This window comes from Megascapheus bottae, unplaced genomic scaffold (genome assembly GCF_031878675.1).
Source record: "Megascapheus bottae isolate mThoBot1 unplaced genomic scaffold, mThoBot2.hap1 HAP1_SCAFFOLD_57, whole genome shotgun sequence".
In the NCBI taxonomy this organism is placed as follows: Eukaryota; Metazoa; Chordata; class Mammalia; order Rodentia; family Geomyidae; genus Megascapheus; species Megascapheus bottae.
The window spans coordinates 753,879-770,124 of record NW_028327810.1 but is presented as its reverse complement, the minus strand read 5'-3'; the positions used below and the strand labels follow the sequence as shown (position 1 = coordinate 770,124).

The window sequence follows — 16,246 nt, the reverse complement described above, 5'->3', positions numbered from 1 at the left end:
TTCTTCTCTATCGTAGCCACCCGGCCCTCCAATGACTCATCATAACTTTCCTCCTTGGTATTCAAACCTGAATTCTGATACTCAGTATCTACTGGTTGTTGTTCCCTTTTCAAGATCTCACTTAGACTCTCTTGGGCTGCGGCATATGGCTCAGCCTCAGGTTCTTCAGAAGGGTCCTTTAACTCATAAAGTTCCCTTAATTCAAGATTAAGTTCAGCATCTTCATGTAGAGGATCTATGTATTCACTTACTAAATTCCATACAGTAGTAGCCTCTACTGGGGTCTTTTCGGGGCCATATACATCATAATAATCTTGAATTCTTTTTCCTATCCGCTGCCAGTCTTTTTGGAATTCCTCCTCTATAGACCTCGGGCATGCCTCCTCGAGAAACTGTAGGAAGCTCTGAAGCACCCCTTTTTCCACCCACGTTCCGTGGGCTTCAAATAGGCCTGTTAAGATCGGTAGAAATAACCCATGACTATTAGCTTGACCCATAATTTTTACTCCTGACTATACTCTCTTAATAGTCCTATGATGTGTTACTCACCACAGGGAGGGGTCCTTCACATTCGTCCCAGATTTTCAGGGTCCCTGTTCGGGCACCAGATGCCGGGGCCAACCGGCAGCAAACCAGGGTTCGGAGATTGGGGTTCCTGAAATAGGGGACAAGGACTAGGAAGAAAAAGAAGAGAGACAGACACACCGGGTCCGGGATGTCCGCAGTCCAGGCAAAGACTGCCGAGACTGCTGCGTTTATTTTCCACTCCCCGTTCTTCCCTCCTCCTCTCCCAGGGAACCTCCAGGTGTTACATTCATATGGTAATTCTCAGGTCATTTACATAGAATAGGGCCAGAAAGCAATAAGCCATCGTCTGATGCAAGTCAAGGTACAGTTTGATTCCACTCTGGCTCCCAACAAAACTCCTAAGTGTAGTTTTGTCTCTATTGGCAACTCCCTGTTAACGTTGAGGAAAAAAAACTGGGGGAGGACAGTGACCAGGCCCTGAGTTCAAGCCCTAGCACATGAACAACAACTATAACAAGATCAAGGCAGTGCAGAAGGGCTTCATGTGTGTAATCCTAGTGTTGTACCCGAATTCCTAGAACCCCGAAAAGATCACAAGAGGCAACAGTCAAACCTAAAAAGCAAGGGTCGTTAATTTACAAGTCTAGAATCAGGCCTCTGCGTACCCATAGCCAGCAATGCTGAAAGGCCCTGAACAAGGATTTTACACAGCTTTTATAGGGGAATTACATAGTTAAAATCACCTGATTGGATGTTTGGTAACTCAAACCCCTGGTCAAATCAGAGCTCATGTGTCTAACCACTGAGCATCAAGATGTTGCCCCTGAGGTTCAAGTACATGGGCCCTGAGCAAAGGGAGGAGGGGTCATTCCCAGAACATGGAACAATCTTGGCACAACATTACCCCCCCTTTCCCATGATACTTTTAGAGCCAATATTGGCTATCGCTGCATACCATAATCACACAAGGGCCTACGAGTCCAGCTAAGGCCGAAAACAAGCTTGTCAACCAAGGGGAAAAATTCCTTCACTTTGCTCCCTTTCCCGTTTTAACATATTTAGGTAGAAATGCACAACAACTATGAGTATTTACCCACACACAGCCCCTGTCCAGATACTGCCCATAACTATTATTGATTTTGGCGGCTTAATTTTTAATGGGCTACTTTTAGTCCAATCAGTCTTCTAAGTTGTTTCAGCCAAGGGTTCTATGAGGTCTGGAAACGGGTCCACTGGCTTGGCATGGGTGTAATGAATCCAAGAAGCTACTCTGTCTACCTTGAGGGTGGTGGGTGTTTTCAGGATGACCTGAAAGGGTCCTTTCCATCATGGCTCCAGATTTTCTTGCCGGTGGCATTTCATGAGTACCCAATCACCTGGTCTATAGCGATGAGGCACCAGAGGTGGTTCTGTCTTGTACAGGTGCCTCAGCTTGGGCCAGACTTCCTGGTAAGCCCTTTGCAGGGCTTGGAGTGAAAACAAAAGTTCAAAATCACCATCCTCTTATTTTTAACAAGATTTTCCTTAAGATTGGGTTTTATAGAGGGAGGTCTACCAAACATACTCTGCAACCTGAGATACTCCGATCAATTTTGATGGCTGCCTCCTTAATTCGTAGTCCGGTTTGTCTTATTAAGTCTTGCATCTTTGTGGCTCCTAGATGAGTACTATGGTGATTTTTTTTTCCAGTCCTGGGCTTGAGCTCAGGGCCTGAGCACTGTCCTTGGACTTTTTCAAGGCTAGATCTCTACCACTTGAGCCTCAGCACCATTTCTGGCTTTTTTCTATGCATGTGGTGCCGAGGAATCGAACCCGGGTCTGCATGCATGCTAGGCAAGCACTTTAACCACTAGGCCAAATTCCCCGCCTCTATGGTGATTTTTTCATCCCTAATTTTTCTGGGAGTACTATGTGACTCCTGGAATCTCTCTACCATACATCGAGGAGATGTACCATAGGTAGTTTCTCAATCCATTGCAACTCTTCCTATGTATACCCTGGGATTGGTGGTAATATTCTGGGTCCTGGGTCTGGGAGTTGGAGGGCTAGAGCTGGAGTTGAAGATAAGGTCACCTCCCGGGCAGTCTGGTCAGCCATATGATTGTCCCTGGACACACTGAGCCATCGGTCTGGGGGCTGTTTGAGAATGCCCTCAATAGCGTGAGGTGTTGTGACCTGTAACATCTGCCCCATGGTTACCACCTCCCAGGTCCACCGTCCTTTGAGTTGTTCAGGAATATTTTATTCCTGTAGCCCCCTGCACCCATGATGTAGCTCTGGAAAGTTTTCCTTGAGGCTTAGTAAGAACCGAATGCTGAGCACCTGTGTCCATTAAAAACTGGACAGGAGTCCCGTCTACCTGCAAAGTTACCCTAGGTTTGGAGAGGGGATCCAAACCCCGTGGCCCCTTGTCTTCCACATCATGAGTGACTAACAGGGAAATTTATCATTGCCACTGGTCTGATGTGTTCTTTTAATTTTTCGGGCATTCCCTAGACCAGTGACCAAACTCTTTGCAGTAAGCACATTGAACTTTGCTCAAATATCAACCTGAAGGCCTCAAAGATTGTGAGCCACGTGAACCTCTTTGTGGTGGTCTTCCCTGTTGAACTACAGCAGCCAGTACTTTAGTCATGCTCTCTGTTGCTCTCAGCTGTTTCTCCTCTGAGGCATCCCTATTATTAAAAACTCTCTGAGCAATCCTGAGTAAGTCTTGGATACTCCTTCTAGGTCCTCTAATTTCTGTAGCTTCCTCTTAATATCTGAAGCTGCCTGGTTAACAAAGGACATGACCACAACTGCCTGATTTTCAGGGGCCTCGGGGTCCATTGCTGTAAACCATCTAAAGGCTTCTATTAGTCTCTCTAAGTGCTCAGAGGGAGTTTCTGCTTTACCTTGAAAAACTGAATACACCTTAGCCAAATTAGTGGGCTTATGAGCAGCCCAGAGACCCGCCATTAGAGTCTGGCGATACACCCGTGGCCTTCCCCTACCTTCTGCTGTGTTGTAGTCCCATTTATTCTAAATGCAAGAGTGCACCACAAGTCTCAGATTTCTACAGACAGGTAAAGTTTCTGATATTTATAAACAAATTCACATTTAAATCTCTAAAACTTTAAATAGCCAAATTCCCTAATACCTCTGGGCTAAACAAGATACAATATTTACAGTGTAAACAGCTCTACCCAATTATGTTTAAAGCATGCAAAAGTAATATCAGGTGTACATTTTCCGGAAGTTTGTTTTAAGAGTTTTGCCAATCTTACTCTTGCAGGTGAGAACCGAGTTCTTTTACAAGGTAATTTAGCTTATTACAACTGCTTCATGTGGGAGCGGCCATACCAGGTCCAAGACCTAGAAATACCTCACAAAACAAGACAAAAGTAGAAACCTTTAAGTACCCACAAATTTGGATGGCATGCCTGGCAGCAGTCAGAGTGAGGAAGACACCTGGGGCCCTGAAAACTCTCAGGGGGCGACTCTCCATGAAGTCTTCCATTTTCTGGAGCTGGCCGGCCAAGGCCATCCTACCTATCAGGGGGGCAAGAGTACACCTCAGTCCTGGGGGAACCAAGACTGATGCCTCTGTCCTGCCACCAATTGTCTTAGTGACAAGGACACAAAAACAAGAATCCATAAAAACATCTAACAAAACATTAGAGCTGGTACCAGACAAGACAGAAACATCTAACAGAGAAGTAGAGACCTTTAAGTAAACCCCAAATTTTCTCTTTAAAATATTGCAAGACCAAGTCTAGATTAACAGTAAGGAATTTGATCAGGGTGCCCAGATCATCCTGGTAAGAAAATTTTCTCCATAACCTTCCGAATTTGTCGGGAGGCTAAAAGTGCCCTCTGGGGCCAACCAACATCAAAGGTCGGCCATTTCGAATTACAAAGTGTAATTAATTTGTCTTTACTCAAATCAAAACCTCTGCTTCTAACATCCTTAAAATTCATCATTAGAAGAGCAAGTGGAGTAGTACCCATCTCAAAGGGAGATACCTAAATCAGAAAAACAAAAAGAAAAAATACACAGAGACAAACGAATCCGGCCTATTTACTGTGGTTTTTCCACGACCCATTGACTAGGCATCTGAATGGGCATGGGAGTTCCCGGCCCATGCACCAAAAGTTGCATTATGGAGCAAAGTCATGGAGTGTCTAGTTTTGAGCAAAAGAACTCAGGAATATTGCCCATACCATAAGTTCCAGCCATATATTGGAATAAACAACAAAGCCAGTAGTATAACTGTGTCCCCAGTAACAGGTCTTCTAAATATTGAGGGGAAAAAACAAACATAAAAACTTTTAAACTGAAAAAAGAAATTGAGGGATAGTGGTTAATAACAACAAGAAACTAGAGGTCCTGAAATAATAAAACTGAAAAACTACCAAAAAATGTGTACAGGAGTAGTGAACTAGATGAAACGGAATGAGAAAGTAGAGGAGAGCCAGTTAAACACTTTCAAATCATGTCACACATCTGGAATCCTACCTGCTGAGGATGCTGAGACCTGAGGAGTGTGGTTCAAAGCCAGCCTAGGCAGCAAAGTCCATGAGACCTGCTTTAGTGAGTGGCAGTGGAGGGCTTGAACTTGTTTTGCTCATGGCTAGAGCTCTAGTATTTCCTCTTTGTTGGTGGTTGATTACAGATAAGACAACCCTCAGATTTGAGAGCCTCTGTAATGCCCTCAAGTTCACATGAGACTCTTTCTTCATATAAACCATCAAAGAACAGAAAAGAAAGAAAGGGAGAAAGGAAGAAAATTAGAGCGAGAGAGAAAGCAAGAAAGAAAGGAATGAAGGGAGGAAGGGAGGGAGGGACGAAGGGAGGGAGTGACAGAAGGAGGGAAATACAGAAAGAAACAAAGAGTGAGAGAGGAAGAAAGAACAAATAAAATAAAGAAAAGGAAGGAAGGAAGGGTGGAAGGCGGAAAGGGAGGGAGACAAGGAAGGAGAGAAGGAAACAGAAAGAGAGAAGGAAATAGAAAAGGAAGCAAAGAAAGCAAGCAAGCAGGCAGGCAAGCAAGCAAGCAAGCAAATAAGAGCAAATGAACTAAACAAAGCCTGAATTTGAACTTTTGTTCCTGGTGTGAATCCTGCTAGCCTGGATGGAAAAAAGCAAAGCAAGATAAAAACCTAAGGGAGACAGGCCAATCCATAACAAGTTAGAGAACCTGAATTAAAAAAAATGCCAACGTGGTGGCTCACACCTGTAATCCTAGCTACTCAATAACCTGGGATCTGAGGATCAGAGTTGAAAGCCAGTCCAGGCATAAAAGGACCTGTGACTCTTATCTCCAATTAACCCCTGAAAAATGGCAAGTGGAGCTTGGCTCTAGGGTAGTGCAGTAGCTTTGAGCTGAAGAGCTCAGGAACAATGCCTGGGTCCAGAAGAGTTCAAGCCCCAGAACACACACACACACACACACACACACACACACACACACACACACACACACAAAGAGGAACAAAAAATGAATTAAGGCAAAGGAGGCAGACCTTCTGGGCGATTTTACCAGCAGTGGCTGCTGGAGGCTTGGCTGCTCGAATCCTGTGTTACAAGTTTAGCAGCTTCACACAGAAGTTGGCTGGAACCTGGACTGCAGACCGGATAGCCCTCAGGAATTAAAGCCTGTGGTGTCCACTGAAGCTCTGTCTGTCATATTAGCCACCCCAACAAAGCTGACTTCCAATCCCTCTGTTTATGATTATGCTGGGAAGAACAAAGTTCCAGAGCTCTAGAAGCTTTTCCAGAAATCTGATGGTATGCCCATCCATCTGAAAAGATGCCTGCCTGATCTGATGCTTTACCGGACTACTGTGCACTGACTGCGGGAGGTACCATCCCCTCCTGATTGCCCTCCAAAGCCTCCCAGCCCAAAAATAAGAGCTCTGCTACAGAGAACCGTTGGGTTTTGGAATAGACCCTTTGAAACTTCAATTTTCATTTAACAAATTATCAGTTTCATTCCTTCCTCCTGGGTGGTCTCCTTAAAAATTTTTGCAAAACAAAGACAAAGATATGAACAGTATTTTGGTTTGTTTATGAAGTGCATATGGCCTGTCAGATGTCAGAACTCACTTGTTTGGTCTCCTGATTTCCCTGGAGAGTCTGGATGAAGGTGGAACATGGGGTGGTTAGTTAGTGTCAGTCAGAGCTGAGGTCTTCAGATACCTGGAGTGTGGGGTTTTTTTTCCACCTTGGAGTGCACAAGCCTTTATAGATTTGGTTTTGACTGCAGAAGAAAGGCAAGCCAAGACTAGGCGCTTGAAATAAGGAACTTAGTTTAGTGGTACCTTGGGGGATTTTTCCATCTTGCAGCAATATGTTAATAGAAATTATTTGCAGCCTGCCTGTGCTTGTTTCAAAGGGCTATTTGCCACAGCCCAGGTCCTAGCATGTCTGTGTTCCCATGGGAACAGAGTAGGATTGTTCGCACTGCAATGCAGGCTGGTTCTTCTTGTGGATGCAGCCATGTCACAGATCTTCCTTTACCTTTTATAAATGTTATCCTTTAAAATTATGAAATATTTGACTGTGGAAAAAATTCATGTATAAAAATGTATTAAGAGTAAGGAGAAAAGATCAAAGAGACAACTCAAAAGCATGAAAACATCATTCATGCCTGTATAAAATTGTTGCTCAGCTCACTGAGATCACAGGATTGTGGTTCAAAACCAGCATGGGCAGGGAAATCCATGAGCTTCCCTAACAATGGTGGACTTAAACTCATTGGTGATTTGTTCATGGTTAGAACTCTATTACTTTCTGCCTCTGGGTGGTTCATTGGAGATAAAGAGTCTCCTGGACTTTCCTGCCCAGGCTGGCTTTGAACCATGGTCTTCAGATATCAAGCATCTGTGTACTGTGCCTCTTTATTATGGGTACTCTTATCTGCTATGACTCACCAAAATAATAAAAAGGCAAAAGTTGAGCTGTGGTTCATGTATTAGAGACCGCTAGCCTGGAATTTAAAACAAAGTCAAAAGTCAAGTTTTGGCCTCAATTGTACTCCCAGCTAGTTTGAGGAAATAAAATAAAATAAGCAAGCATGGACAGTGACCAGGCCAGAGTTCAAACCCTTGAACCAGAACCAAAGGACCCAAGGCCAGTGGCTGACTTTTGGTCTAAATGGCAGAGCTTCCAAATGTTGAGTTAGATAAAACAATCAAAGAAAGAAAGAAAGAAAGAAAGAAAGAAAGAAAGAAAGAAAGAAAGAAAGAAAGAAAGAAAGAAAAACAATAGAAGAGAGGAGCCAATTTAAGAAATTTAAATCATGGCTCAAACCTGTAATCCTATAATTTTAGATTGCTGAAATCTGAGGTTTGAGGTTCAAAGCACTCTTGGGAAGGAAAGTCCATGAGACCTGTTTTAGTGAATGGCACTGCTGAGCTTGAACTCTCTGTGTTTTATGTCTAGAGCTCTACTACTTCCTGTCTCTTGGTGATTACTTGAAGAAAAGAGTCTCATGGATATTCCTGCCCAGCCTGGCTTTGAACCACAATGCTCATATTCCAGAGGATGTGTATGCTCCCATAGCTACATGAGACTCTTTTTCCTATAAACCACAAAAAAACAAAGGAAGGAAGGAAGGTAGGAAGGAAGGGAGAGAGGGAGGGAAGGAGGGAGGGAGGAAGGGAGGGTGGGAGGAAGGAAAAGAGATAGGCCAGAATGTTGGAAGGTGAAAGGAAGACAGGCAGGAAGGCACCTATATTGATCTTTGGTTTCCAGTTTGAAGCCTGATAGTCTTGATGGGAAAAGGCAAAGTAAATCAAAAGATCTCAAGGAGAGTTGCCGATCCATAACAAATAAATAGAAGACTCAAACAAAATAGATAAATAGAAAAAGGAAGGAAAATGAATTAAAAGGAAGGAGGAGATATCAAAGAGACAATAGAAGTATTTGAAAACATAGGCTGGGGTTTGGCCTCGTGGTAGAATGCTTGTCCAGCATGCACCAAGACCAGGGTTCAATTCCTCAGTAGTACATACAAAAAAAGGCATGAATAGTGTTGTGGTTCAAATGGTAGAACTCTAGCCTTGAGAAAGCCCCTGGACAGTGCTCAAAATCTGAGTTCAAGCCCTACCTATGGCAAAAATAAAAAGGAATTTGAAAACATGGGTCATGCTTGTATCCTACTTGCCATGTTCACTGAAATCAGAGGATTATGGTTCAAAGCCAGCCTGGGCAGGAAATTCTAAGAGACTTGTTTTAGTGAGCGGCAGTCATGAGCTTGAACTTGCTTTTATTCCTCACAACTAGAGCTCTAATACTTCCTGTCTCTTGGTGGTTGATTACAGACTCTCATGGACTTTGCTAGCATTGAACCACAGTCTTCAGATTTCAGAGCCTGTGTAATGCCCCCATGTTCACATGAGATTATTTCTCCCATAAACCAAGAAAGAAAGAAAGAAAGAAAGAAAGAAAGAAAGAAAGAAAGAAAGAAAGAAAGAAAGAAACAGTGGGGGCCCAGGGAGGGAGGCAGTCAAATAAAAAGAAAGAAACAAACAAACAAAATGGAAGCGAAGAAAGAAAGAAAATGAAAGAGAAGCAAAGAAAGACAAAGAAAGGAGCCAAAGGAAGCAAGCAAGCAAGGGCCAGGTGTCGGTCACACTCGCTCACACCTGTAACCTTAGCTAATCATGAGGCTGAAATCTGAGTATCAAGGCTCACAGCAAGCTCAGGGGTAGGTTGGTAGCTTTGAGCTGAAGAGCTAAAGACAATGCCTAGGCCCAGAGTTCAAACCCCATGACCCACAAAAAAATAAAAGAAAGAAAGAAAGAATTAAAAAGAAGAGAGAAAGAAAGGAGAGCAAAAGGGAGGGAGAGAGAGAGAGAGACACAGACAGAGAGAGGAAGAAAGAAAGAAAGAAAGAAAGGAAGGAAGAAAGAAAGAAAGGAAGAGAAACTGTGACTTTTGGCTGTGTTTTCAGTTGAAAACCTGCTAGCCTTGAGGGACAAAAGCAAAGGAAAAATTATAAGCTCAAGAAGAGTGGCCCATTAAGAAAACAAGGCAGAGTACCTGAACAAATTTTAAAAAGGGGGGAGGCTGAGAAAGAAAAATAAAACCGAACAAAAAATGGGTGAAAAGAGAAAACACCAAAGGGCCACAGAATGTTTTGAGAACATGGTTCAAACCTATATCCTACTTGCTCCAGTCACTGAAATCAGAGGATCATAGTTTAAAGCCAGCCTGGGCAGGAAAGTCCATGACAGTTGTATAAGTTTGTGCCTGTCAAATCAACTTGGGGTGTTTTGTTCATGATTGGGGCTCTACTGCTTTCTGCCTCTGAAAGTCTCATGGACTTTCCTGGCCAGGCTGGCTTCAAACTGGGATCCTAAGATGTCAAGCCTTTGTATAGTGCCCTTGTGTATCCACTCTTATCTCCTATGAACCATCAAAATAATAAAAAAAAGCAGAAATTGAGCTGTGGCTTAAGTAGTAGAGTCATGAGTCCAATTTTATCTCTAATTATATTCCCTGCTATCTTTGATGAAAAAAGTATCTTGGCTAGGGATCAGGTTCTGAATTCCAGCCCTATAACAGAAGCTAAAAAAATTAAAAATAATAAAAAGATAGGCTTGGCACAGTGGCTTATGCCTGTGCCACTGACTAGTGGCCTCTGGGCAGTAATTGAAGTTAAGAATCTCATGCACTCTCCTACCCAGGCTAGATTTGAAATTCAGTCCTCAGACTTTAGGACACTGTCTAGTGCCCTTGGTTTCTCCTGGGACTCTTATCTCCTATTAACAACCAAAGAAGAACAATACCCCGCCACCAAAAAAAGGCAAAAGTAGAGTTGTAGCTCAATAGTTGAGCATGATAGCCTTGAATTAAAAAAAAAGTAGAATAATACTCTGGGAGAGTCAACAGAACTTTAAGTTCAAGCCCTAAGTACTAGTAATCAAATATAAAAATAATAATAATAATTGGAAATTTAGTTTTGCCTCTTATTGTACACTTTGGTTACTTTAAGAGGAAAAAGAAACTACTCCCTGAAAGTGATCAGGCCCAGAATTGAAACCCTGGAGCAAAAATTTAAAAAAACACATAGCCAGTAGTTTATCTGTAGCCCAAGGTATAGAAACTATTTTCTAACGAAAAACCCAAAGAAACAAAAACAAAAATACAAACTGAGTGTGAGTTTCTGGACCTTAACAAGCCATAAGAACTGAAATTTTAAAAAGAAAAATAGTAAAAGCAATCATGAAATGATATGAAGGTGCCAGAAGAGAGGATCCAATTAAAGAATTTTAAATTATGTCTCACATCTGTAATCCTACCTGCTTAGGTTGCTGAAATCTGAGGATTGTGGTTCAAAGCCAGCCTAGGCAGGGAAGCCCATGAAAGTTGTTTTAGTGAGTGGCAGTGGTGGCATTGAACTTGCTGTGTTTGGCTCATGGCTACAGCTCTAGTACTTCCTGTCTGTTGGTGGTTAAATGGAAGTAAGGGTCTCACAGGAAATTTTCTGTCCAGGCTGGCTTTGAACCACAATCCTCAGATTGCAACCCCTGAACAGCCAAGATTACAGGTGTGAGGCATTGGTGTTTGCCCTGGTTCTTAAAAAAACAAAAACAAAAACAAAACGAAAAAACTTGTTTGTTTTTGGTTCTTATTCTAGGGCTTGAACTTTGAGCCTGAACAGAATCGAAAAGTGATTTCTTTTCCCCCCCACCCACCCAAAGCTAGTTGGTATACATTTAGAGGAAAAAGTCAACTTCAGGATCTGGTTTTTTTTTTTTTGGTATAAGTGATTTTATGTAGGGTTGATTTTCCCAGAGGAGGATTGTCTTTTTCTTTCCTTTTCTTTTTTTCCATATATTTTTTATTGTAATTAATAGAAGTGTTACATTATATGCACCAGATAGAAGGTGCATTACTTCACAAACATTGAAATATTTTTTCATGTCTTGGTCCCCATTTCCCTTCCACACCTCATACCTTTTGCTTTCTTTTTTTATTGTTTGTTTTTATTTCAAGGCTCACAATTCTACTATTGGAGCCACCACTCAACTTGTGCCTTTCCCTTTTTTTGCTTTTCTTTTTCCTCTTTCTTTCTTTCTGTTTTGCCAGTCCTGGGGCCTGAACTCAGGCTCTGGGCACTGTCCTTGGACACATTTTGCTCAAGGTTAGTGCTCTGCCACTTGAGCCGCAGTACCACTTCTTGCTTGTATTGTGTATGTAGTACTGAGGACTAGAACACTTGTATTGTGTATGTAGTACTGAGGACTAGAACACAGAACGTCCTGCATGATAAATGAGCACCCCACCACTTGGCCACTCTCTCCCTCCATTCCTTTCTTTCTTCCTTACTTTATTCCCTACTCTAGTCCTTCTTTTTTGGTGGTTAATAGAAGATAAAGAGTTCCATGGGAAGCTGAGGGTACTACATAGTATTGTAAAATCTGAGAATTGTGATTCAAAGCCAGCCTAGACTGAAAAGTCCCTGAGACTCTCATCTCCAAATAACCATCAACAGTTCAAGCCACACAACGGGGGCAAAACAAACAAAAAACAGGAGTTGACCTTTGCAGAGACTACAAACTACTTTTTTACATTTTTTTTTCTTCTTGTCAGTCTGGGGGCTTAAACTCAGGGCCTGGGCACTGTCCTTGGTCTTTCCTCAAGACTAGCACTTTTCGGCTGGGGGCACCCCTTCCACCTTTCCTTTATGGAACTGAGGAATCGAAGCTAGGGCTGACTGAATGCTAGGCGAGCACTCTACTACTAGGCCATGAGCCTCCAAATTGTGACTTTAAAAAATAAACAAACAAAAAATGAAGGTGGGTGGTTAGTCTAACAACAAACCAGATGACCTGAAATAAACAAAAAATGACAGAAAAAGTAAAGTGAATGAAATAAAAAGTTGAAGGAAAAGAGCCCATAATTATAATTTTAAATGCCAGAGGCTAGGCCCTGACTGAATTCAAGGTGTAGGACCATCCAAGGAAAAGCAAAACAAAACCAAACTTGACATATAGTGCAAATAAGAGCAAACAGTAGACTTGAGAAAATAAACAAAAACTTCAGATAGAAGCACCAGCCATTGGGTGAAACGCATAATACCAGGACCCAAATTAAAAAAATAAACAAGAGCAGTCAAGGTTTGGCTTAAATTCTACAGCCTGCTAGCGCTGAACAAAAACTTTCAGACAGAATATACTAAGCCCTGATTTAAAACAGTAGAAAAAAAACAAAGGACAAAACAAAAGAAAACAAAAAATAAATGTTGACTTGTAGCTAAAAAAATTCTAGCTGCTCAGCTCGCTGAAATCTGAGGATCACAGTTCTAAGCCAGCCTGGACAGGAAAAGCCATGAGACTTCTTGCATTGTATGCCAGTCCTGGAGCTTGAACTTGTGGTGTTTTGCTCATGCCCTACCACTTCCGACCGTTTGGTGGTTAATTGTAGAGTCTCATGGGACACTATGAGACTCTTATCTTCCATAACCACTACAAAGGGCACAGGGAGCCAGAAATTGACTTGCTGCTCTGGTTGTAGAACATGCTAGCCTACAGGATGAAAGAGAAAGAAAGAAAGAAAGAAAGAAAGAAAGAAAGAAAGAAAGAAAGAAAGAAAGAAGGAAGGAAGGAAGGAAGGAAGGAAGGAAGGAAGGAAGGAAAGAAAGAAAGAAAGAAAAAAAGAAAGAAAGAAAGAAAGAAAGGAAGGAAAGAAGAAAGAAAGAAAGAAAGGAAGAAGAAAGAAAAAGAGAGAGAAAGAAAGAGAGAAAGAAAGAGAGAAAGAAAATGTTAGACACTTGGTTATGCCTTCTGTTCAAACCTAAGGAATAATACAACCAAACAACCAACCAAAATCAGAAAATCCCTCGTGGCTTATGAAGAGGCTGTTAGTATTGGGAGGGAGGGGGATTAAAAATGTGGACAGACCACCAGTACAAGAAAAAAAAGAAAGCCAGAAATTCAGCTTTGGCTCAAGGCATGAAGATGGCTAACATGGTGAGCAAAAAAATAAATAAATAAAATAAAATAAAAATGCCAAATTAGGGAGACTAGGGAGACTTGCCAGTGCCTTCTGAGTTCAATCCTTTCAGTTAGCAGAATTAACACCCAAATGCACATGAAAACTAAAATTTGGATTTTAGCTGTTAGAATTGAGAAGAGGAGAAGGAATAGGAGGAGGAAGAGGAGGAAGAGAAGAAGAAGAAGAAAAAGAAGGAGAAGTAATGGAAGAAAAGGAAGGAGGAAGAAACAGGAGGAGGAGGCACTGAATACAAGCCTCAGTATCAACAAGCCTCTTCCCCATCAAAACAATTAAGAATCAAACGAATGTAAAACAGAGTAAAATAAGAGAAAAGCCACAGAAACACCTTAAACTGATTGGGGTGATGTATGCTTATGTCTATAGTTCTAGATTTTTAGAGGGCTGAGAGTTGTGGATATTAATTTTTACCCAGCCAAGCTGGGAAAAATCCCTGCGTATCCATGAGGCTTATAACCAATAAATCACACCCAGCGTGGGGGAAAAAAAGAAACAACAACAACAAAATCCAGGGAGATTGAGCTGTAGTTCAAGTGGTGGATCAGTAGTCTTGAGCAGAAAAGCTAGGGGACAGTGCAGCGGACCTGATTTCAAAGTCTATAACCATGAGACAGAGAGAGGAGAGAGAGTGAGAGAAAGAGAGAGAGAGAGAGAGAGAGAGAGAGAGAGAGAGAGAGAGAGAGAGAGAGAGAGAGAGAGAGAGAGAGAGAGAATGAGCCATACAGATAAAAGGACAGAGGGAGAGAGAGAAGAGTTTTGGAAACAGTTAAGCTGATTTTAAAATGAAATATAGAAGTTGAAAAACAGTTGTTTAACAAGACACGAGAAAAATACAATAATTTTTTTGAAAATAAAGGTTAAAATATCATGCTAAACTCACCCAAATCTTACCCCAACCTACAGAAAGCCCTTTCTATCAGAATTGTCAGTAATTTAGAATGGAAAATTCACAGCCAATGTTGAGATGATCTTCATTCTCTGAGGCCTGTGGCTGTGCAGCCCTGGGAGAACTGATGGACTTTGCAGTATTTGACTTGCCTTATTTCCCTTATGTCTGGGAATAGTCATGTCGTTGGTATGGGGGCCTGGGCACAGGAAGTGGAAATCATTGTTGAGGAGCTTTCTCTCACAGGAGGAGCTCACAGAATTCAGAGTCTTAACCAGCACTGATTTAAGCTACATTTTTTATTTCTTTTTTTCCAATGAAGAGTGGAGTTTTATAGACCTCACAGCTATCTGTCATGAAGAAAATATGGATTTTTCTACATTCTATAAGTAAACTTAGAATTAAAATGAAATTCAAGCTTAAAAGATTCAGTCACTTAGCTATATTTTAAAGAGGGAACACAAGTGCCTCTAAACTATTCCTAAGTGTGCCAAGGAATGGAGCATACAGAGAGGACAGCACTGCCAGCCACCCACAGACAGTTTGTCTTCATTATTTTCTTGCCATGATTGATCATGTTTTTTTCTTAGGAGAACATTCACTCTGTTTTTCCTAAGAAAATCAGTTGTGTTTTCAGGCAGTATAATTTGTGACTACCTGAGCACTGATCTTTCTATTGGAGTCACAGTGCAGAGACTCAAGCTCCTTCTCTCTTGCATGCCCCTGGTGTTACAAAGACACTGGTTGGGTGGTACTGGTGTGACCACATGGATGGGTGAGAAGCTTCCCTGTGTGAGTGACAGGATCTAAAATTAAGAGCTGGAAAAAGACATGATGTCCTCCGGCAGTCAGGTGTGGTGGTACATTATACCTGCCCTCTACAAACTTTCTACAGAGCTGGTTGAAAGTGCTCTCTTGAAATAGGAATTGTCCCGTAATCATAAACAACAGGATGGTGCCCAGACTCAAGACATCTACCTTGAAGCCATCGTAAGCTTGTTTCAGGTATATTTCAGGGGTACAGACCACATAAGCACCACGAAGATCTGTGATCAACTGCACTAGGGCAATCCTCAGGGTCAACCCAAAGTCACTGACCTTGGCATTGCCGGGTTCATCCAGAAGGATGTTGTCAGGCTTCAGGTTCATATGTGCAATCCCATGCCAATGGAAGTACTGCATCTCACTTCCCATCTGCTTCAGTAACTTCTTTGATTCCTTCTCATAAACCTGGCATGATGCTTTGATCCAGCTCTGCAGGTTTCCCTTGGTGGCCATTCCTATCACCAGGTAGACATGTTCCTCTCCTTGGATCACTTGATACACCCTAATCACATGGGGGTGATTCAGAGGCTTGACAATATCCACCTGATTTTCCACCAGCACTGGGTATTCTTTTGTCCCCAAGATTGTCACTGCGAACTCATTGTCTGTGAGGGAGTGATAGGCCTTCTTCACCTGCCCAAAGGTGCCAGTGGTCTGCTGTACATGATATTGACTGGCAAGGAAGTCCTCCTCTGCGGAGGAGAATGTAGGGCATTTGTTGTCTGTTGACTCCATTTTTCTCATGGGATGGCAAACAGCCAGCCACTTCCAAACAGCTAAGAAAATATGGTGGCTAGTATATTTTAAGTATACTTAGCTAAGTTAAGATCACAATAAATATAAATATTAATATATATATATAAAAATTTTATACATCAGTGGAGTAGGTATCAAACCTTAACGAAGTTTAGCTAATCAATTCAGTGGTAGCATATCTTAAATTAGCACAACCTAAGCCACAGAATAATGGAAATCCCCAAACCCACACAACCCAAAGCTTC

At 42.0% G+C, this 16,246-nt stretch overlaps 1 protein-coding gene across 1 annotated transcript; it reads right to left on the bottom strand.

The window, feature by feature from the left end:
• Positions 1-15,149: 15,149 nt before the first annotated feature.
• Positions 15,150-15,980, bottom strand: LOC150039149 (sperm motility kinase-like). The gene has a single exon (XM_090327990.1). The coding sequence runs from the start codon at positions 15,978-15,980 to the stop codon at positions 15,150-15,152; it is 831 nt and encodes a 276-aa protein (XP_090184116.1).
• Between the last annotated feature and the right edge of the window lie 266 nt (positions 15,981-16,246).

Bases quoted from the DNA above. Each gene is read 5' to 3' on its own strand.
- LOC150039149 (XM_090327990.1), bottom strand. From the start codon at position 15,980: ATGGAGTCAACAGACAACAAATGCCCTACATTCTCCTCCGCAGAGGAG.